Raw genomic sequence first — 24,201 nt, forward strand, 5'->3', positions numbered from 1 at the left:
ATAGAAGAATAAAAGAAATGAAAACGGGAATGCGATGGAGATGGAAACGGGATTCGAGAGAATCTATTGATCTGTCTCCCTAATTGTAATTTGATTCCCCTCATCACTTTGATCTGCCTAATACTAAGTTGAAACCACACGTTGACAAAAAGATTTTTTCTTCGTTGGTAAATTGTCAGAAATTGGAGCCAATTAATTTCCCACTTATGGGTCATTATGGCTACTTTTTTCAGGGATCTGCGTGTCTTAAGGCATTGTTCTCTATACGATACAAATGCCAAATATGCTCCTGAAGGAATAGTTATTGATCTATATGCTCACAGTCAAATTGCAATTGTACATAAATGTACATGTAATTCATATTTTGATTTAAAATATTAATTTATTGAGATGATCCACAAAGTTACAAGCTACTTACAATTGAAATAATGAAAAAAAAAGAAAATTACAAGAATAATGAAATAAATCTATCTTCCAGTTCCCCATGTGAAACAGAGAGTGTCTGTCCCTTTATTAACTGATATTGATGGGGAAGGATTAATATTACTATGGTTTAATATTTCCAACGCTGCAAGCAACTCATATCTAAAGCTTTCTTGATTGAATCTTCTAACAAGGAGGCATGTTTGAAGGTGGAGGCAGCATTCGAGCTTGCGGGCTCGCACCATTCTTCACTATGAACACAGTGTCCATTCCCCAGCTGGCATGGCGATCCAAGTGGCAGTGCATGAACCAGACGCCTGAACAAATGTATTCCAAATGAATAAATAAATATGCGCGACGAAAACAGGAAAAAAATATTTTCACATCTCTATCTAGGAAAAATTAAAGAAAAAGTTTGGGACAGAAAAAACCACCAAGTCAAAGTTGGAAGAAATTGTCCATTAAGTATTATAAATCGAGAAAATCTTTTAAATCATTTTCTTTTCATAAAGTCAAGATAAAATCGAGAAAAAGGAAGCGCTCGACTTAACCCAGGACACTTCCAAAAGCAAAGTCAGCCCAAGACCGAAAACGTGAAGAAACGAAGCCAAGCTCACCTGGGTTTGCAGCCCTGAACCTGATAGCCGCCCACCCATTCTTGGGCACTCCAACCGTGTTCTCGAATGGTGGGTCCACCAAATTATAGCTATCCGGGTCCTTCTCCTTGTCATAGTTTCCGAACCCCCGTCCCACCACGTAGAAGCTAAAGCCATGCAAGTGCATGGGATGGTTCTCCCCAGCCAAAAGGTTAGTTCCCTGGAACACGACCTCCACGCTAGTATTGTACTCCAAGACCCTAACCTCCGTCGCGCTCCTCGGAAACAACAAGCTGAACGGCAAGTTATCTCCGGTGAAGTTGAAGTAGAATGGCGGCTCGCTTGGAAACCCCGTCCGGTAGACCCCATCGATGTTCCGGTAGTAGGCGTCGAGGATATCGATGAACGGTAAAGTAAAACTTACGTTGTTAAGGCTAGCGGCGAGCCGGTTTCCATTCGGCCCCGCGCACGATCCGTTGGGGCATAAAATCTCATTGACCGATACCGAGATGATGATCCGTTCATCGATGGTTTGCGGGACGTCGACCGGGTGGTCTTTGCTCGCCAGAGACCGGAGGTTGGCGGTGAAGTTGGTGGCCGAATCGGTGTCGTCGAATGATGGGAGGTAGGGGAGTGGCGGAGAGGTCGATGAAGTACTGGTGCCGTTGATGTACTCCACGATGGCTGTCGTGGTAGTGTCATCGAACGCGACGTTAACCGCGCTCGAGTAGGCCGAAGCTGCCATGTAGTAACGATTGTTGGTAGAGTTAGCGACTGGTTGGTTGGCCTCAAGAAGGAGGTCCATGGTCTGGCCTGGTGTGATCATGATGAAGTCGGTCGTGAAGGGCTTAGTGTAGCTCGCATCGGTGCCGACCACCGTGAGCCGGTGTCCGGCAATGGCGAAGAAGAGCTCGTTGTTGACGGCTGCATTGACCACTCGGAGGAGGTAAGTCTTGCCATGCTCCACTAAAGCCTTGAATGTTCCTATATATATGTACAGTGAGACAAAATGGTAAGAGACTGCACGCACACTAGTGAACGACATGTAGTTGGATGAGAGAGTTACCTGGTTTGGAGCAGTCGTAGAGGTCGCCGGGTTGGCCGTTGATGGTGTAGGCATCGGATATTTGCGGGTCACCGCCGGTGCGGAGAGCGTCTTCTATGACTTCACTCACGTTGGCGATCCACCATTCTCCTGTTAGTAATTAATACAATGATGAAATGGTCGAGATTTTGTCACCTCCTTTATGAATCAAATTTAAGAAGCCTGCTTATACTGTATCCATGCACAGTTTTACGTAGCATTGCTACGTTAGTATCTAGGCTAGGAGTCGGCAAAAAATTGTGCATGGGTATAGCATCACTTGAAGAACTAGAGGAAGAGAAGAGGATGTACCTAGAATGATGGGTATCTCCTTGTAGGGCTTGGGGAAGGGGAAGGTGGTTCCGCGCCGAGGGTACACTATAATGGCTCCATGTACCGTCGCCCGATCCCAGTCGCTGTGGGCATGCCACCAGAGGGTGCCTTCCTCTTCAGAGAACAAGATGGTGTACGTGAAGTTGGCTCCAGGCTGGATTGGACACTGCGTGATGTACTCCGGGCCGTCGGACCATGGATTCCTTGGCTGGTCCACCCCATGCCTGAGAATTAATGTAACCAGAATTAATAAACTGTGTCAATCACAGAGCTCCAAATCATAGGCGTTCAGTAGTTCATTTAATAGTTTCGAATGGAAGTGCTCAAGGATTTTGATACGTACCAATGGAGCGTGATGTTTTTCCCCGCATGGTTGTAAACCCTAACGATAACGGTGTCACCCTTGCGAGCTTTGATGGTTGGCCCTGGGAACTGGCCGTTCACCGTCAGGATTTTCTTGGTGTCACAGAGCCGACTGTAGGGAGTTTCTTCTATCTGCAGCAATTAGGTAATCATCATAAGCTATGGGTAAGTGATTCAAACTTATACGCGTGGTCTAGAAGTTTTTTTTTAATAAGAAATGATCTAGAGATTCGAAATTGGTCATAACTATGAACATGCAACGTACGGTTAGGTATTCTTTCTCTATCATGCAGCATAGAACGACTATTCAAAATTGGAGTATGGAAAAGAACTTAGCAGTTAGTTAAGTCATGACCATGTAAATTACTATTCACTCATGCCCACGGAGGCCAGTTTTTTTGCAGGCAAATGTGAAATTGAAATTCTATATAGGAGAATGGAAGTATGTGCTAATTAAGGCTACTAATTCCATGGGGAAGTTTTTTAAAAGACAGAAAAAAATCTTGAGATTGGTCACTTGATAAGGAAGACCAGCCCACGTCCACATAAGGTACATGTAGACCATCTTCCTTGCAAAAAGAGCCTTGCATATCGGCAGAGCATAACAAGACTATATCTAATAGGACTTAAAGGGCTTGGCCCCCTCATTAGCTATTTGATCTTGGACCAAACTCATGTGTTAAACCTAGCCAGGCCATTGGCATCCCTTCTGGCAACCAGAATCCTCTGCGGCTTGTGCGCCACAGAGTGTTGTGCATCCCAGAATGGCCATTATTAGAAGATAGACGGCTATCGAACAACGCACGGACATCATGCGCTCATGATAGCAACCATCCGCAGCTCCCCTTCCAGTGGTCATAATATAGACATAAGCTCCCAGTAGGGGAAAAAAAGGAGAAAGGAGGGGAAAAAAAAGCTAACCATATGAGCGTAGGCTCATAATATGCATGCACATCATTTCCAAAAGGATACCCTATATAATTAGTATGGAAGACTTCAAATGGTGGTACCGATTGAGTTAAACTTACAACAAAGTCATGTTGATGAGTGGTAGCCCAAACCGGGCTAGCAAGTAGACCACATAACACCACAAATCCGAACAAATGCATGATGGAAACCTTAAGGATGCCCACAATTTGATAGGAGGGAGCAGAGAAGAGAGAAGGGAGAAGAACTTTGCTCTATATGTTGTTTGGCCTTTGAGAGATCCCCCATGCGGTATTTATAGAGGCAACAGTTTGCATGGCTATGGAATTTTGGACAAGATGACTAGTTCCAACTTCCAGTTGTTTGGTATGAAAGCTTATGGTGATCCATTCATTCACGTTTCTTCAAACCGCGGTAACCGGGCCCCTAACCATGGCAAAGGCTTTAGCGGGTTGGAACTCTTCGATGGTTTCGCAGGGTTTTACTAATAACTATTTTTTGGAAAGTCAAAATATTTTGCAGTCAACGGATGGCTCGCACAACGGGAACGCGTTTGGATTTGGTTCGGGCTCAGAGCTGGCAAGCCTCTTCTAGTTTCTAGCAGCCTTCCGACTTTGGGTCAAGAGACCAACTCAATGATCATACACCAGTAAGAGAGGGGCATGCAGCGGTTCTTGGGATTGGACTTTTGGGATAAAAACTCGATGATTATATCCTCTATAAAGATCGAGTTTATTCTCTTCATCGACATGGGCAGGATTTTGCCGAACCACTTAGATCTTGTACTTTCACTCGCATTATTTGATCTTTGATCATTTTTATTTTCTATTAAATTGGAGTGTGTGTGTGTGTGTGTTTATATTGGAATTCCGGTGTCAATTTGCTTCTTCGTGGTCCTGTCAACCTCAATAATCCTAAATTGAGATTATTAGTATTAAAGGGGAAAAGGACAATCAACATTTTCTTTTGCCTTAGTTGGCAAAAGTAGAGGCATAATGGTCCTTCAAAGCTTGATTGTTCTTGCAAAACTATATCTCCATACTTTGTTTACAAGAAGTTTATTAGTATTAAAGAGGAAGAGGACAATCAACATTTTCTTTTGCCTTAGTTGGCAAAGTAGAGGCATAATGGTCCTTCAAAGCTTGCTTGTTCTTGCAAAACTATAAGTCTCCATACTTTGTTTACAAGAAGTTACAGTTGTCCCACATTGCTTCAAGATCAATAAACAATTACATGAATTGAGAGCAACGCGGATAAGGCTCCAACCTAGCACTCACACCAAAAATTAATAGGCCATTAGAGGATAATGACATTACCACACTGACGTCAAGACTTCTACTAAGTTAGATTAGATTTATGAAATCGATAAGTGATATGCAATTTATATTTAATTATTATAAGAGTCATCATTCTATGAAACCATGATACGCAATCATTCCACAAGACAATACTGGGATGGTGTGGTCTATACCGCTTCTGTCATTTTTGTTCTATAAACAAATTAGCTCCACCTTTTTAATAAATTTTTAATTTTGAATCCTGAATATTGAAATAGTTAGGCCTTGTACACTATTTTAATTTGGTATGTGTTTACTTTATGTAAGGATTTATTTTGAAGTGGCATACACAATTATGCTAAACAATATTTGCATGTCCATATTTATTTGAGCCACTATCTTTCCTTTCTTAATTACCACTCTTGATCGCTGTATCATTATTAATTAATAGTCTTAACAACTCAAGAACCTAATAGACTGTAATGTCCATCGACCAATCCTGTAATGTTGTTGTTTTCTTAGACTGTAATTGGGCTCATCTCATCCTTTATCCCCCCAAAACAATAAGAAAAGGCAATCCCATCACTTGAAAATCATTTAAAAGAAGGAAAATTAATACGTCAATAGTCTAAGAAGGTTTGTAAGAACCCATTGGAGAATTGGGGTCAAACTGAGTTTGGTAGCGAAGATAACATTGTTTCATACGTTTCCTAACCTAAACCCATTGGGCGCATGCATGGGGTCATGCCTTGCGTCACGTAAATATCTTGTCGAGCAACAGCACATTAAGTGGGGCCCTCGTCAATCTTCGAAATCTGAAGAAAAAGCCCATGAATCAGATGGTCAATGATGGCCAAATGATTGATCCCCTCAAATGATCATGATCCAGCTAGGAAGTTGACGAGATCGACAAGTCGAAGCCTTGGACCTTGCATGGTAGGCAAATTCAACCAAGCCATCCTTCCAGATTCCTATGCCACCTTGCATTTGACTTGGACGACGAGATGGCCAAGATAAGTTGGCTCTGCCTACGTGAAAGCTTCAGCTTCCATTATGGACTGAACTCCAAATTATCAGCTCTTTGGGCTTCGAGGAACCTCGCCTCCCAATCGACGCGTCTAGTCTATTCTCTTCGCTGGGTGGTCATCAGTTACGTGGAATTGCAATATAATGGTATCCCAAGTTACTGTTTAAGAAGTAAGAGGATGGCTATTATATATAAGGAGTTATTGGCGTTTTTAGCAGCAAATAATGGATGGCAAGAAACAAAATCACTCTGTATATGTACTATCTTTGTTTGTTTATGAAAATGTTATCATAAGCTAATTCTTCGTCATAATCAGTGAAGAAAAAGATTAAATAGGTAATTAAATAAGAAGAAGTAATTAAGATCAAGTAGTGGTTGGAATTTTAATTAGTTATAAAATGATGCTTACAGCAAAGTATGGTTGAAGTTAAAATTCTGCTATATCTATATATAACAAACAGAAAGGCCTCCGAATATGATAGCAATCAAAGCTTCATGAATTTTTAGGTCTTACAACCCTTGTAATCCGGATCTGATGATTAAAGTGCAAGTGGGTCTCTCTCCCTTTTTTCCCATATGGATAAAGTTGCCATTATTTAACAAATATTAGACTCATTGAACTCCATGCAATTGGAGTGCTCCAACGGAAGACACTTTCATAGGGTTAAAGAAGGAACAGCGACGAATTAGAGGACAATTCTGAGATGTGGCTTGGGTGTTGCAGGTTAGTGTTTTTGCCGGGGGGGAAAGAAAATGAATTAAGCTTCACTTAAAAGAAAAGATCTCCACTGTTTTCTATGTCCCCATTTGATTTGTCTTTTGTAAACCAAGTCCATGCCATTAAATGAGTAACAATTAACCTTTGTCAACACGTGAACATAAATATCTTTTGGCAGATAGATCATTCCTTCCCTGAATTTTCTCCAAAGAAGGAAGCTACCACCCTTGTAAACCTCCAATTGGCTTGTTCTAAGTCAGCCGAATGAGTTTACTCCAAAAGTCATTACTTGATAATCAAGGAAAGATGACTTATCCCTTATCTAGTGGAGGGAAGAAGCTTCAATCCTTTGTTAACCTCAATTGGAATCTTTTTTTCTAGACCATTGCTTAAAAGTCCAGTACATGTTGTATATATAATTATCAAAATCTATGCGAATATATTTGCCGAACTAATCAGCCGGTAAGACGCCACTTTAATTTTTGTGTGGAAAAGTGGATAAGTTTCTTCTATCCATTGGCTAGAGAATTGTATTAAAGTCTCACGTAAATGAAAAGACTAAAACCCCGTTTGGGGAAGCTGTTGGCAGTAGAGCTTTTGGAAGTAGAGCCGTTAAAAATAAAGCTTTTATAAAAAGCTGTTTGCTGTTTGGTAATTACATTTTTAAAGTGTTGTGGCACTTTAACATATGTTTGATAAAGAAACTAAGAAAGTACTTTTGTATGACAAAATTACCGAAAAAGACATTGCATAGTATTATAAAAGGAGAAAGTATATAATTGTTAGAGCTCCAGCAGATTTTTAGGTTTATAAAGGGAGAAAGTATATAATTGTCATATTTTATTATGAGTATTTTGGTCAAAAAATAGCTTCTCGATAAAGCTCAAAATAGCTTTTTTGGAAAGCTCCAAAATGGAGCTTCTCCCAAAAAGCTGTTTTTAGCTTTTTGAAAAAGATAAAACAGCTTTTCAAATTTTTTACCAAATATCCTTTTTCATTCAAAAGTACTTTTGGAGGGTCAGAAAGTGCTTTTTGGCCCTCCAAAAGCTCCGCCAAATAGAGCCTAAAACAAATTCATGCCAATTTTTTCAAACCAAGGATGAAAGACTCCTTTCTAGTTCTTTTTGAAAAGTTTCTTGGTTGCAGCCTTACATGCAGGTAGAAAGCAAGCACATCGAAATAGAACCGCTGATTAGCTAAACCAGGTTGGAAAGATATCTATTGGACCATCTAGACCTACTATTCCACTAAATCAGGTCTACTGCAGGCCATGGAAAGAAGATATTCAAAGTTGTATTAGGTATGCCTACTTATTAATCACATGTCTCACATGATGGTTGGTCAAACAACTCTGGCTCAGCAACTCTAAGTTTGGCTGTGGCCCTAATTGAGTTTATAGTCTCAAGCAGTATATATTTCAATTAAGAAGTACAAGACCCATGCATAATTTATATATAACATGATCAAGCTGTGGTCTGCATAGAAATGGCCGTGAGGAAATTAGAGAGCCAAATTTGACCAAATCTTCTAGCAAATAAATTTGATCATATTTCCTGCCCGACAGAGGTAGAATCAGTCGTGTTTGGTCTGCATGTAGATAGTTTATGCTTTCTGGAAAATTAATAGACCTTTGTAAAAATAAGCGTGGCCATGCAAACTTGTTACTTAGGATGCTGGTCAGGTAACTATTAGGGCTAGAAATAGAAGGGCGTGGATTTGGGTTAGGTTTGGATGCTACGGAAGGTATCAATGGACATGGGCCAGATTTTAGAAGCACCATGTCACAGCCCAGAACATGAGCATAATCCTTCTTTCCAAAGCTTAAGCCTTAAGTACTACATGTCCTTGCTGGATGAATTTCTTGTGAAAAGAAACAAAAAAAGCTTTTTTTCTTTTTTGTAAGAACATGGTTCTTAAGCATTGGTGTAGCTCAAATTCACTTGGAAGTTCATCAGTTTCCCGAAAACCAGTGCTCCCTAGTTTCTCCGTTATCGCATGCGATACTTCATGTTCTTCATGCATCATTTAGTCTTCCTCACATGATTGTTAATCAATTAATTCACTTTGATATATTTTGTATGCTCTTTTTTTTCTGCTTTCATATTTCAGGCAGCATGATTTGATATGCTTGTTTCATGAAACTGCCAGTATGGGGATTTCAACAAAAAAAAAATATTCTACTGAAAATTATTTAGCCTTTTGAATATCCTTTTGTCGTAGCCTTAATGGATACTTCCAGCAAGATAAAGTTTAATGCTTATATTTTTTTGTTGGAGCTGAATGCATATATATGTTGCCTTCCATGACTGCAAATGCTAAAATCTACTTATAAACCAGCAGCCAAACAAAAAACCATTCCCATAAAACAAAAACAAAAAGTGGACCTTTTCTTCAGAATTTTTTCATGAAAATTGTTTTAATCATCTTTAGAAAAGAAAAGTCAATTTCGATGCTTGGTTAGAAAGTAATAAACTGAGTCTCATACACATAGGTAGGTAGAATGAAAAAATGGGTTGACCTGGTATTTCGAGACTGGTAAGAAAAGTTTGAAGGTATGGAAGGATAGAGACATTTTTTTGGCCGATCAAAAACAATCTGATATGAGCTGACCTACACATGTTGTAAATATTACATATTGTATATATTACATATATAAAATATTTTTATACGATACATTTTATGTATAAAGAACATTTTTATACACATGCTTACTGTTGATCTATCTCCAACAAATTTTATTTGTTTTAGTTATAACCACATCGAAATCAGCAGTTAATAGCAAATTATTTAGCCTTTTGAATATCCTGTTGTCCTAGCCTTAGTGGATACGTCCAGAAAAATAAAGTTTAATGTGCACATTTTTTGTTGGCACTAAATGCATATATATGTTGCCTACCATGAATGCAAATGCTAAAATCTACTTATAAGCCGGTGGCAAAAAAAAAAAAAAAAAATCCCATAAAACAAAAAAAGTGGACTTTTTCTTTAGAATTTTCTCATGAAATTGTTTTAATCATCTTCAGAAAAAAAAAGTCAATTTCGATCAGAAAGTAAAAAACTGAGTCTCATGCACATAGCTAGGTAGATTGTAAAAATGGGGTGACCTGATATTTTGAGACGGTAAGAAAACTTCGAAGGTATAGAAGGATAGAGACATTTTTTCGGATGGTCAAAAACAATCTGACATGAGCTGACCTACACATGTTGTAAATATTACATATTGTATATATTACATATATAAAATAGTTTTATACGATATATTTTATGTATAAAGAACATTTTTATACACATGCTTACTATTGATCTATCTCCTGCAAATTTTATTTGTTTTAGTTATAACTACATCAGAATCAGCGGCTAACAGTAAATTATTTAGCTTTTTGAATACCTTTTGTTTAGCCTTAGTGGATGCGTCCAGAAAAATAAAGTTTATGCACATATTTTTTGTTGGCACTAAATGCATATATATGTTGCCTACCATGAATGCAAATGCTAAAATCTACTTATAGGACCAGCGGCCCAAAAAAAAAAACTATTCCCATAAAACAAAAAAAAAAAGTGGACCTTTCCTTTCAGAATTTTCTCATGAAAATTGTTTTATTGATCTTCAGAGAAGAGAAGAAGTCAATTTCGATGCTTGGTCAAAAAGTAATAATCTGAATCTCCTTCACATTGATAGGTAGATTGTAAAAATGGGTTGATCCGGTATTTCGAGACGGTGAGAAAACCCGGAAGGTATAGAAGGATAGAGTTATATTTATGGCTGGTCAAAAACAATCTGACATGAGTTGACTTGCCCATATTGTAAATATTACATATTGTATATATTATGTATATAAAATATTTTTATACGATACATTTGATGTATAAAGAATTTTTTGTACATAGCTTACGGTTGATCTATCTCCTGCAAATTTTATTTGTTTAGGTTATAACTACATCAGAATCAGGCAAATCAGCACCTAATTGCCTAATTTTTAGGGTACTATTGATTGTTTTATTAAATAATTAAGAGTCTGAGTTAATTCCAAGTCACTTAATCCCAAACGTTAAATGATCTGTTTGTCTTTACGTATAAAAGGCGCAAGATGGGGCCCAAAAAATGGGATAGGATTGGGCTTGGATTGATATATTCGTGCTTTGGCTACACTGATGTCTTACGACAGCAAGTTTAAGTAAGGAAACACGCATGTAAAGTCAGGACAAGAGCAGAAGCGAGAGGGTGTGGATTGTTTCGGGCCGTTATGTTTATTGAAATGCGAATGATGTAGCCGGCTGCGTGGCTTTCTTTATATCTCATCATACTTGAGAGTTTCTTTGGGAGAACAAATTAAGGATTTGTCCCTTCTTTTTTCCGTCAGCTTTTATTTTTTTTAATTTTGTTGGTTGTACTTATGTACATTTTATATGGTGTATTGTTGTACCAAAAAATGAAAAACCAAAAAAAAAAAAAAAACTCATGCCCGATGCAAGATTTATTTGCTCAAGTTGGTCTAATCGTTGCCTGGCCTTGACCCAGCTAGCCCAATATTCTACATAACATAGCTAAGTGACGAAGCATTTAAATTTATGCCAATTCACAGGGCAAAATTATGGTCAGGTTATTGTTTGGGCGTATGTCACACCCCTAGCCAATTGAGCATGTACCCCCTTTTTCCCCTCCTATTTTGAGAGAGAGAGAGAGAGAGACGCATGAGGTAATTAAATCAGCTAGTTTTTTCGTATTAAAAATATTAAAAAATCGCATAGGTCCAACTACTTGGAGAGGGGGGGCTGTAAATCACCCAAGTCCAAGTGTCCAACGTACTGGAGATGCATCACCCCTGTGTGAAGTTAACAATGGTGCAATTAATGAGGTTGGAAGGTTAATTTCATCAAACAGTCAACTTTAATCACCTTGGTCCAACTTGGACTGCCTGCTAAAGCACAAACAAACACAAGCACTAGGTCCAACTTACCTGAAGATGCATCATCCTTGTCTGAAGTTAGTAATGATATGATCAATGTGGGTTGAGAGTTGGTTTCACCAAAGAGTCGACTTTTCTCATCTTTATCCAGTTCCACAAAGTTAATAATGGCGCAATTGATGCAGCTAGAAAGTTAGGTTCATTGAAGAACTAACTTCGTTCCTGCTATGCCCAATGGGGAGAGAGAGAGAGAGGTCATTATAAGCGATGCACCACGTTGTCAAACGTTAAAAATAGTGCGATTAATATGGCTAGAAGGTTAGTTTAACCAAAGAACCAATTTTTTATTGCTTTGTCCAACTTTGCTGCTCTCTCCTTCGACGCCATATGCACGGATGAGGAAGAGAGATAGAGAGGGCTCCATCCACCTTAGTAAATCACCAGTGTCTAGTTATTTGGAGATGCAACACTCTTGTCTAAAGTTAATAATAGTACAATTAATGGGGCTCGAGAATTACCTACACCAAATAGCCAATATCAGTCACGCAAGGGCAATGCAGCACGGGCGCACTTAGATTATCCACAAGCTAATCGTGGTACTTGCGATTGAATTAGAGGTACTTGTAATTGAATTTGAATGAACTTGAACTTTTAGCTTGATGAGGATACCAGGGTCTAAATAAGGGGTGAGCTGTTACAAAAATTATTAGAGTGAAACTGGGCCACGGCCCATTTAAACCAAGGTCACTGCAGCACGGACGCATTTAGATTATCCACAAGCTAATCGCAATACTTGTGATGAAATTGGAGGTAATTGTAATTGAATTTGAATTGACTTAAACTCTTAGCTTTGCGAGGATATTTAGGTCCCACATTGGTTATAGACTAGGTAGATCTTGGGTGCTTATATAGAACCAGAAAATCCAAATGACATCTTTTGACTAACTTTTGAGATGAAATTCTGGATTGCTGCAAATAGAAAGTGCTTCAACCTAAGTAAACTATCTACGTCCAACTATCAGGAGACGCGTGACCTTTATCTATAGTTTAAAATATTGGTGTAATTAATATGGCTAGAGGTTTAATTGCACTGGATAGCCAACTTTAGTCACCTCTGTCCAACTTCGCCACCAACCCGATGCCATACACTCACACCCATAACGGAGAGAGAAAGATCCATCCCAAGTAAATAACCTAGGTCTCACTACTTAGTGATGAACCACCTTTGTCCAATGCTAATAATAGTGCAACTAATAGGTTAGCTTCATCAAAGGGCCAGCTAGTTTTAGTCACCCTTGTCCCTTGTCCAACTTCCCCTTCGTCTTGTGTTTCTAAAGGTCAACCGGCAGTGATAACATAATAACTTTTTCTAGAGAAGAGTAATGGCAGAATAACGTCCCAAGGGAGAACATCATTTTTGAAGATTCCAGTTAATTAGATTACGTTACTCAAACGAAAGGCAACCACGCGTTCAGTTTTAACAATGTCAATGCTTTACAACAGCCCATGAACTTGTTCTCGAGAAAAAGGCACATAGACTAGAAGACCTGAAAAGCTGCACTTCTCCTGGTTAGAGATGGGGATGAGAGGAGGAGAGGGATTAGAATTGGTGTTCTCGAGGCTGGTGTTGCTGCTTGGATTTCTCTTCTGCGCGGCCGGGTGCAACACTCGGCACTATGTGTTCAATGTGAGTACCAGAAGGCTTGCTCCAAATCATATCCCTACACATCAAGGCATTGGGTGCCACAATCTAACTTAAAGATAATTTTTAGTAGTTTAAGTGCCCAACTGTTCCTCTTATCCCACCTACGGAAACAAGAGAAGCATGAGTCAGGCCCACTAGATACTATAGTGACCTTCTCATGGGACTGGGTGTTGAGTGGCCAACTATTCAGATCTAAGCAAGGTATTATAATTACTTAGATCACAATAGTTGGCCACCAAAGACTCATGTCCAGGTTCGCTGCTTGTTTGACAGATCGAGGTGTGACATCCCATATATATTCTCTGCTTGTTCTATTCACTTGAGCAAGAGGCTTCAAATCATGTTATAATTCCTGTCTGCGTAAGGGTATGGATAGGTAGTCTAAGCAGCAAAGACTGATGTAGCTGTGCAAAGGTGGTCCTTTGATGACTGATGTCTAATTAATTTGATATCATTTTTAAGTTGATCCATGACCAAAATAAAGTTTGCATGATATGTTCATTAATGGTTACAAATGCTGCAACTTGATGTTACTTTTGGGGTTTTGTAGGTGGAAGGTGCTCCTTACACTCGATTGTGCAGCACGAAGAACATCTTGACCATTAATGGGCAGTTTCCAGGCCCAACAATACGTGCTTTTAGTGGAGATAGAGTGATAGTCAAGGTCTACAACCATGCGGCTGATAATATTACAATCCATTGGTACGTCTTCACCCCACTCGGTTTTGTAATATTTTGGCTCCTGATAGAGAAATCAGGATGCATATATATATAGACTTTGATGTGCGTGAGATCCTCAGATGAGGTGTGACCCAGGCATGCTTCTCTCTTAAAGTGGGTCAGGCCTTGTGTACATGTTTGAGTAACCAAATAACTCCCAAAACCTAATAGAGAAAGAGTCAGCCTTGATACCTCCTCTCCAATGTGGCCCAGATCATGCACATGAAGGCTAGTTTTGCAGCAAGATGATAACAAAGGCTTGTTGTGACGAGTGGTGTGGAGTTTTCCAAAAGGCTAAGAGTTTGTTGAATGATAGGTGTACATATATGTATATATGTATGTATGTACATATATGTATATGTATGTGTATGTACATATATATGCATATGTATGTGTATGTACATATATATGCGTATGTATGTACGTATGCTGCCTCTCCTATTTGTCTATTGTTTCTAAAATTCATTTAAGCTTGCCAGAAAGGATGACAACTAGGTGCACGTGCATGAATATGGAAAACTAAACTAGAGGTTGGATAAATTAAACAAATAGTTGATATAAAAATTATTTGGACATGTGACCTCCAGTAAATCTAAGTCCTAATACCATGTTGACTGACTAAATAATTCCAAAAGCTTAAACCAATTAGGAAAGAGACAACAACATATATCAATTTTGCACGCATGCGCACACACAATACATACATACATATGTACACACACAAAATATATACATACATAAATACATAAGTATGCACATACCTATAGCAATGCACACCTACTGTTCGACGGGTTTGCCCAAAGAGAGTGCAAAAATTAAAGCAACCGGTTAAATAGAGCACACCACGAAAAAAGGAATTATATCCCATTTTCGAGCAACCCCGGTTCGCCGTAAGAGTCTAGACTCCCGCTTATTTCTAACTTGAGATGCCGACTGGAAACTCCTCTCCTCCTCCTCCCCCTCCCCCTCGCTCCTCTCGGAAAACTTCCATTGCCCGCCGCCGGACATCCGCAAATATACCTTCCCCCGCACGGCCTCCGTCCGATCTCGTCTGCCTCTCTTCCTCAGTTTCAGCTGTGGCATCGCTGACGAGTATGTGCATGTCTGCACCGCTGGCTTTTCCTCCCAAGCTCCTCCCCAGCTGCTACGCAGTCGCTGGCCTCATCCAAGGTTGATGAGTCTTTTGCTTCCTCCATCTGCATCCATGCCATTCTTCCCTCGGCTCCCTCATCATCGGCCACAAGTTCGGCCGCCTCTACGACCTCTGCTTCAGTCCTGACGATAGCTGGATCTTTGTATTCATCAAGCAACCCTTCCCCTCCACACACACATACATACGACTCCGTCTTCCATGACCACTGGTTCCAGAACCCTCCTTCCAGATCTCTCCCTCTCCCATCCTGGTCATCTTCCCTCTCTCTCCCTACTCGGCTGCCTCCATCCTCCGCCACTTTCTCCAGCCACTGGTCCGTCCTCCGCTTCATTAACCCTTTCAACCTTAACCCCCCTCCCTCGTACGCCTCCATCTCACTCGCTTTCGCCCTTCTTCGCTCGATCTCTAAGATCTATCACAATGGAGGTTCACTTCGGGGATGAGAAGCAATGAAAATGCCGTCGTATTCGCAAGCAGCATCTGAAAACAGTTGGAGGAAGCCTGAGATCAGGCCTGAAGCTTAAAACTCGAGTGGTTACCATACTCGGGCTTGAAAGAGGCCCCAATGCCGAGCTGGGTTGGGCCCAAATCTAACTAAATTTACTCATACCGGCCCGATCCTAGCCCAGTCTAGCCATGAACAAGCCTAGGTTGAACAAATTTAGTAATACAAGCTACAACCACATTTGGATCTTATACAAAACATGTGAAGACTGAGGTCCCTAAGTAGTAGTGAATTGAATTTTACTAACCATCTAAGATATTTTCAACATGACTTGATGTACAATGCTTGAACGCTTTATAGCATCCTTCTTAACATGTCCGGTGAGGCTCACTGGTCACACCCTCCTGCCTAGCTATTAGAGATTTTAGTTTTAATTCTTGAATAAATCTAAATAATTATAATGCATGTCGATCTCCTTGTCTTTCTTTTTGCCAAACTTTGTAAGAAGCAAGTGAATGGAAATGAATTGAAGAGACCAAGACATGATGATAACCACTTCTATATCTGCCGACCAGCCCTCATACCTTGATGGCTAGGGGTTCATCCGAGGATTGGCACCGCCATCATCATTTTTTAAAACCACTTTTATTTAATGAATACAACATGTATAAATCGAAGTTACTGAAGACCTAAAATTTTAAATTTTATCATCCATTCAAGACTACTGCTATGTATTGCTTAATATTTGAAGCCTTTTTAATATCCCTATTAATATATCAACAAGCCTTATCTCTTCTTTTTACGCAAAATGCTAGCCGCTTGATTGATTTCTAAAATTTAAAGTGCAGGCATGGAGTTAAACAGCCAAGAAATCCTTGGTCAGATGGTCCGGCATACATCACCCAGTGCCCAATTCAGCCAGGCAAAATGTTCAAGTACACCATCTTGCTGTCAAGCGAGGAAGGGACCGTTTGGTGGCATGCACACGACGATTGGAATCGAGCCACAGTTCATGGAGCCATTGTTATCTATCCCAAACCTCCCAATTGTTACCCGTTCAAGTACCATCAGGAATTCCTCCTCATACTTGGTTTGTACTTGTCCTTAGCCCACACAAACAACTGCACAAGCCATTTCTTTCTTCTTCTTCTTCTTCTTCTTTTTGGAGTTAAACAGACATTAGACTTCTGAAATGGGCCAACTATACTTCCATAAGAATTCGACTTCATAGGAGAAAGAAAATTAGTTCTTGGAATCAAGAAACGACTGTTACAGTCAAAATTCTGAAGCATGCAGTCCAATATCAAGGTTTCTAGATAAACTTTTTGACTTCCACAGAAATTTTTGAGAGAAATATCCTCATATGAACTTTGAGCCACCGAGAAATTATCCATCACTTATTTTGGACTAAAGAACACAATAAATTCTTAGAGTTTTGCTGTACATTTTCGTATCATAGATATATAAACCGCTCAAGTTCAAGAAAATAGATTACTATCAGTTACATACTTAAGGAACTAGCCAGTAGTGCAGGCTTAACTGTAATTCCTGCATGCTAGTCTAAAGATTGGAAAATAAAAATACTAGAATTACTTGTGTAGGTCTCTATTCTACCAAGCTAATCAATAGTCTAAAACTCCTGTTTGTAAGAGAATTGATCCCAAGCATACATTGTATCGTAATTCCATCAAAATTAATTATAATGATCCTAATGAATGATTTTTTTTTCCAATACAGGAGAGTGGTGGAAGAGAGATATGAAGGAGATACTTGAAGAAGCCATTCAAGCACAAAATGACCCAGTTTCAGACGCATTCACAATCAACGGTCAGCCTGGAGACCTGTATCCGTGCTCAAAGTCAGGTGAGGGGTCTATTCTGGGGATGCTCTGGTCTCATGGTTTGCTAACAATTGACTCTCCACTTGGCCTGAAAGTGTTAGTAGAAACATTTAACCATTTCCAGAAAGGTATAGACATAATTAACTCAAATACTTAAACCTTTTTGTCTAGTCTCTCTTCCTTGTGTTGAAACTTTTTAAATTCTAAAAATATTAAGATATCTTCTCTAGAAGCTTATGAGAATAATCTAATTAGGATTGTTTGTGAAAGTGAAAAATTGGAAATTAAGCCACTTTATATAGTTTAACGAGTTCTAAAGATACAGAAATAAGGAATTCTAATACATTGTTTCTTATTCTTGCCTCGTGGTTCAGAAGAGCCACACTTCCCTCTCTTAAAGTTTCTTAAATTCCAGATATACTAAGTTATGCTTTATAAGAGTATAAAAGTGAAACTTAATTACGATATTGTAAAAACATTTTAAGACATTGATGGAGTAACCTAATTTAAGATTGTTTTTGTTTGGAATTCCATATTTTTAATGTTTGAATCCATTCTCAAATCTTCTACTCAAAGGGAATCCACATAAGCCTGGATTTTAGAGCTGAACCTTATTTGACCTGATTACTCTTGTGGATGCAGAGTTTGGGTGACTTGATAAATTCGTTTAACTGATTAACTTAGCTAAAATTTGATTCTTTGTTCTTCCTGAGAGGGAAAATTTAGATCTATTTTTGAGAAGGAAAAATTAGATTCTCTGTAAGTGTTCTGAGAACATTTATCACAGTTTAAGAAGGTGTTTTAAGGCGTGTTTTAAGAACAGAGCCTAAAGCCCACGAGCTTGATAAGAATATACATGCCAACTTCATATATCTACGTTCTCTTGACAAAAAAAAAGACAGAAAAACAAAGAAATTTCTATATTTGTTGTATAACAACTACCATCATTGGATAACAATCAATTTTTAGATGTCCACTGGATATGTAGATAAGTGCATATAACAAAATGGAGAGCCTCATAAATCATTACAGCACGCATTATCAGACCACTATAGATAGAGATTTTAACTTCTTGGCCATCATAAAACAGAGCCATGTACATGAATGAAAGCCCTTGGACTGTAGAGACCCATTGGATCTTGTTCATTTATTTTGTTATATGTTTTTATTATGTATTTATTTGTATTTGGAGTTTTTTTTAGTGGCTGCGGTGAAATTGAAGTCTTTATGATGGATGTCACTCTAGTAAAGAAATGGAGAGGAACCAAGCTTGGGACTAGGTTGTTTATAATTTTCTACAGGGCCAGTCCAACTACCCTGGCTGAACAATAAAATTCATCCCATCTTCCTGCTCATTTGCATCCCAACTCCATGTATAATTACATTAAAAATATAATCTAATAAACTTGCTACTCTAATAATTCTTCTTATTTTGCATAACCAAAAAATGTTGCTCCTCTTTAGGAACCTTCAGAATGGTGGTGGAGCAAGGGAAGAGGTATCTCCTTCGTGTTATCAACGCAGCAATGAGCAACAGTCTCTTCTTCTCCATTTCCAAACATCAGTTGGTGGTCGTTGGCTCTGATGGCAGCTACGTGAAGCCCATAACCACAGATTATATCCTGATAGCCCCTGGGGAAACCATGGACCTACTCCTAGAAGCCAACCAGAAGCCAACCAATCTATACTACATGGCAGCCCGAGCCTTGGTCTATCAGAACATCGCCAACTTCGACATCAACGCCACCACTGCCATCTTAACATACACCAGTAATTGCCATAAGAAACCTCCTTCCTTCCCCTCCCTTCCCTTCTATAATGACACCGCGGCGGCAACCAACTTCACTTCGAAGCTCCGAAGCCTAGCTGATGGACACCACCCTATCAATGTCCCCACTACTGTTAGCCATCGTTTGTTCATTACTGTCTCGTTGAACAGCATGCGCAATGAAACAAAAACAACTTTGTCCGCAAGCCTAAACAATATAAGCTTCGAGATCCCCTCGATCGATATACTCCAAGCTTATTATAAGAGAATTAATGGGGTTTTCGGCAATAAATTCCCTTGCAAGCCACCGTTGTACTTCAATTTCACGGCGGATGACCCGCCAACGAGCTTGTTGGCGCCGAGGAAGGGGACTGAGGTGAAGGTGTTCGAGTATGGCGCTTGTGTGGAGGTTGTGTTCCAGGGCACATCGCTGGTGTTGGCGGAGGACCATCCCATGCACCTGCATGGCTTTAGCTTCTACGTGGTAGGATGGGGCATTGGGAACTTTGATGCGAGGAAGGATCCTTTGACGTATAACTTGGTGGATCCTCCTCTAAAGAACACCATTGATGTTCCAAGGGATGGCTGGGCGGCTATCAGATTCAAGGCCAATAATCCTGGTAAGTTATATCAATTAACTAGCTAGTCTATATTGTAGGATTCTTGCTCATTCTCTTGTCTAGTTACTGAAGCAGGCTTTTTTTTTTTTTTTCTAGTGTTTGGCAATTAACTTGCAGTACTTTATTTGTGTAATGCATGTGGTCAGGCGTATGGTACCTGCATTGCCACTTGGAGCGCCACCTTACTTGGGGCATGACTACTGTGTTCATTGTGAAGGATGGTGCTCATCCACAAGCCAAGATGCTGCCCCCACCTCGTTATATGCCTCCATGCTAGAGAAGCTCAGATGTTCATCCTTCCTTGTAGCTTTTTGATTCGAGATTCTAACAGGAAACTAGCTTTCTGAGGACTCAATGTAATGATGACTTCTTAATTTCTAATTCCATCTGATCTATATGGGTAATGTCTCTAATATTAATTATAATATGAGCTTCTCTCAGTTCCCTTTTTGTGAAGCCCCTGAGACTTTCAGCATCTTTCCCGGTGCCCTCTGAACATCGTATGAGTAAATCCTATCTTCCCACCGGTATTTTATCGCCCGGACTAAGATCACGTTGCAGCATTAACTGCTCTCTTTAGAGATAATGGTCTTATCCGGCTTTTTGGCTGCTCGCTAGGAGGGGAGGAAGGACAAGAAGACAGAAGAAGCTAATCAAAGGAAAAGCTCCTGGCCTTCTTAACCATTTTCTTTTCATTCTCTCTCTTTCCTGTCATCTGCTCTATTATTTTTTTAACTAGCGAAGAGTCTGGGATCCTCTGTTTTGCTTTCTCAGTTACACCCTACGTTACAGCTTCTTGATTGGTCTTTTCACCGGCAACTCACTGCCACGATCAATAGCTTTTCAGCAAGCTATAACAGAGTGGAACAGGAAAGCGTCTCACAATATAATTGGATTTTATGTCTTTAACTATGTTCGTTAATATAGATTGGGATTAAACAAAGGCAGGAAGGATCATATCGATCTATGTTTTGCAAGAGCCCTTACAAAATGAAACTATTATGCTGTACAGATGGGCTTAGCTTAACTTCATGTTATTCAATCTGACAGTAAGTAGTCTTGTATATCCCACGCTGATTCATTCGATAAGCTCTTAAAAACATATCAAGAAGGAGGAGGTGGAGGAACTTGGATTTTCAATTTTCATTGTATGCTAAGGTAAACACTTCAAGCACTTACATTGATTGCTTACGTTTTAGTTTTTCCAACTTTGTTTCAAACATTGCATTATTTCATCTGTTTCATGTCAAACACGGTTGGAATTGTAACTAAGAAAAAAAAAGGAATTTAATTAAACAACAAGCTTTTTCTTTTTAGTTCTACTATTCTAATATTAAAACCAGATGCCCCAGCTCGACTCTATCCATGCATCTTTGCTTCATCGATTTCTATTTCTCTCGAGTCTTGACCTATGGAAAAGAAATAATAGGAGAGCAACCCCCAACATTAGGAGACTTTATTAAACTTTGTATACATTTTTTCATCTGATAGAGATATCGCAGCCATCAATCCTATCTTCGCCCTTCGGTTTAACCAGAAATGGAAGAACAGAGAGAAGGGAGGCTCACCGGCGCGTCGACGGAGGAGAAGGATCTCGGCCGAGGTAGGCTTGGTCCGATGGCCGGCGGCGGCAGCGGCGGCGCTTCCGGCGACAAAATGGATCTTGGAACAGGGGAAAATAGGGGAGAGATATCTTGGGTGGTAGTGCTTGGCCGGGGTGGCACGCCGGCCACCGGAGTAGGAGTAAGAGCGAGGAGATGGAAAAGAGGCTCGGAGGAGGAGGAGGAGGGTTTTTATTGGAAAATTTTGAACGACTCGCCGTCGTTATTCCCGCAGCAGTCGAGCGTAATCGGCGGCCACGGCGCCTCAGCTCCCAACTCGCTCGAGAGATTCAAAATAGAGGATAGCGGTCCTCTGTCGTAGTCTGCCGGCTTCAGCCCATTATTCTCACATCCAGGCCCCACCCCCCCCCACCCAAAAAAAAAAAAAAAAAAGTCTTTTCAAATTTAGATGCTCATCTTATTAAGTAATCTAAATTCAAGATCTTATACTTCTGATCAAAATCAGTGTGGTAGATAAATTTAGATTAATTATAAAAAAATTTATATAAACTAACAAGATTAGATAAGTGACTAACTAAAATCTAAGATTGGAATTATCATTTTGATGCAAATTCACTTCAAATCAGGGATCAATTCACAACAAGATCGATTAAAATTATTTATATTTGGAATAAAATAGATTCAATACAATTATTATGATAGACTACTGATCCACAAAAAATAATGATCAACCTTAATTAGAGTCAAATTATTATATGGCTAGAAGTGTGATTCACAAAATGAACATGCAATGATGATAACAAAAATGATTATTAGGAAAAAGGGCTAGATTTAGTCAGAATGTGGGCTTGCTTAGAGAGATAGATACACGATCTAAGGCTAGTTGAGCTTTCGAGCATGATCCACTTAGTTTCGGACGCAATTCACTTGGTTAGGTCCAATCAAAGGCTTGGCCTATTCAGTCCAGGTTGACCTAGATCAATCAATGTATCTAGTCCACGAGTCAAGTAGAGAAAAAAAAAGTTTGCTTCTCTCTCTTCGTTTTTTTTTTATTTTGGTCCAAAATAAATGAATTGGCCCACAATGGATGACTTGGGCCCATCAGGGGCTACAATGGATGAACAGGGCCTAATAAGGCCCAAAAGGAATACGGCCTACAATGGATGAACAGAGCCCAAATGAATATGGCCCACGATGGATAAATAGAGCCGAATAAAGCCCCAAAAGAATACGACCAACAATGAATGAAAAGGGCCCAAAATAAATATAGCCCACAATAGATGAATAGGGTCCAACAAGGCCCAAAAGGAGTATAGCCCACAATAGATGAATAAGGCCCACCGTGGAGGATGGAACCATGCTTAGGATTAATGGAGAGAGAGGGTAAAGGAGGAGGAGGACAAGACGGACAAGTGGCACCAGATGGAGATGCAGTGGGGAGCTTCATGCGACGCTTCCGGCTACCGGCGAACGCCAACATGGATGACATTAGGTGCTCGCTCCCAAAAAAGAGGTCACCACCGCTCGCAACGTGAGAACCATAGACAGCCTAAGAATAAGTTTGCCTCCTACGTATGTACATATGAAGAAAGTTAGAAAGGAGAAGTTTGTATGGTTTTTGGCTTTGGAGTGCACGTACCTTGAGACAGTATGTTAGGTTTAATAGTCAGCTCTAGTTTCTACTAAGAAAATATTCTAAAAGATCTAGTTAGCTTCTCTTGTGTGCGAGTTCTTTGGTACGTACCGTGTTTCATCTTTGTTGTGATATGTATGTTGTATAAATAATGGAAGGTTTGTAAATGGGGAGAAAAAATTAAGGTGGATTTGTATGGGAAGAGGTTGGCTACGGATGATGTAATTATGAGTAGCTGAAAATTGCATGGATTATTTTTTTTCTCTTTGTTCTTTTTTTAAATTCATCCTCTTGCAAATAACTCCTGCAATGAGCTAGCCTAGAAAGAAAAAATGATTTACAAGAGAACAGTTCACGATATTGCGGATAATCGATGCTGTGGGGTTTGAAAGACAGAGAGAGTGATCTATGGGTATCTAATTGAGAATATTGATGCCATGTGGTACGAGAGAGAGTGAGTTATTGGCATGCATGTTGAAACAATTTAGAACTTTACTTAAAATAGTTAGCCGAAAAGTATTATTTAAATTTAAATCTAATCATAAGCACCATAATCGACTCGTGGTCAGTTCTAATGGATTTATGCTGCAGTATTCCCTAATCCATATAGTTCGCTTTGATATTATTTGTAAGAACTCGGAACCTCACCTAAAATGTCTAGTCGGAAAGTATTATTTGAATTCTTTGATTCTGTATAAATATCTAAAATCTAGCCAGTGAATAACTAATGTGGGACTAATAATATATCTACATAGTCCTCATATATGTAATTGTGAAGAAGAAGGAGAAGAGGAGATCATAGCCATGTTATGGACACCAGTTGTGATTTTTATTGATATTTTTTAGTGATATGTTGGAAAGGGTAAATAGATAAATTTATGAGTAGCTTTATGTATGTACCGGCCGTATTTGATTAATGGGGGGAGGGGCAAGCAGGTCAAGCACATGAGGTTGAATTGCGTGCCAAGCACAACAATTTGAATCAGATCAAAAAAATAAAAAAAAAGGATAATCAAATTGAGGTGTATATTAATTGTATTAATCTATTGAATTTTTAAGTTAAATCAGGTTTACAGTAATTCTAACAAGTTGATTATTTA

General features: G+C 39.4%; 2 protein-coding genes across 2 annotated transcripts; one reads left to right on the forward strand and one right to left on the reverse strand.

Annotated features, from left to right (window-relative positions):
* Positions 1 to 362: 362 nt before the first annotated feature.
* LOC103703490 (laccase-21-like) lies at positions 363 to 4,005 on the reverse strand. The gene is made up of 6 exons (XM_008786359.3): positions 3,828 to 4,005; positions 2,780 to 2,931; positions 2,416 to 2,660; positions 2,086 to 2,214; positions 1,041 to 2,003; positions 363 to 740 (listed from the first exon to the last, which is right to left on the reverse strand). The coding sequence occupies exons 1-6, from the start codon at positions 3,906 to 3,908 to the stop codon at positions 610 to 612; spliced, it is 1,701 nt and encodes a 566-aa protein (XP_008784581.2). The 5' UTR covers positions 3,909 to 4,005; the 3' UTR covers positions 363 to 609.
* A 9,162-nt stretch (positions 4,006 to 13,167) lies between these two features.
* Positions 13,168 to 20,356, forward strand: LOC103705353 (laccase-15-like). Its single transcript, XM_039127780.1, has 6 exons — positions 13,168 to 13,342; positions 13,911 to 14,062; positions 16,527 to 16,768; positions 17,416 to 17,541; positions 18,983 to 19,906; positions 20,053 to 20,356. Exons 1-6 carry the CDS (start codon positions 13,232 to 13,234, stop codon positions 20,181 to 20,183), a joined length of 1,686 nt encoding a protein of 561 aa, XP_038983708.1. The 5' UTR covers positions 13,168 to 13,231; the 3' UTR covers positions 20,184 to 20,356.
* Positions 20,357 to 24,201: the final 3,845 nt, after the last annotated feature.

The sequence above is a fragment of the Phoenix dactylifera genome, chromosome 6 (genome assembly GCF_009389715.1).
Source record: "Phoenix dactylifera cultivar Barhee BC4 chromosome 6, palm_55x_up_171113_PBpolish2nd_filt_p, whole genome shotgun sequence".
Classification (NCBI taxonomy): Eukaryota; Viridiplantae; Streptophyta; class Magnoliopsida; order Arecales; family Arecaceae; genus Phoenix; species Phoenix dactylifera.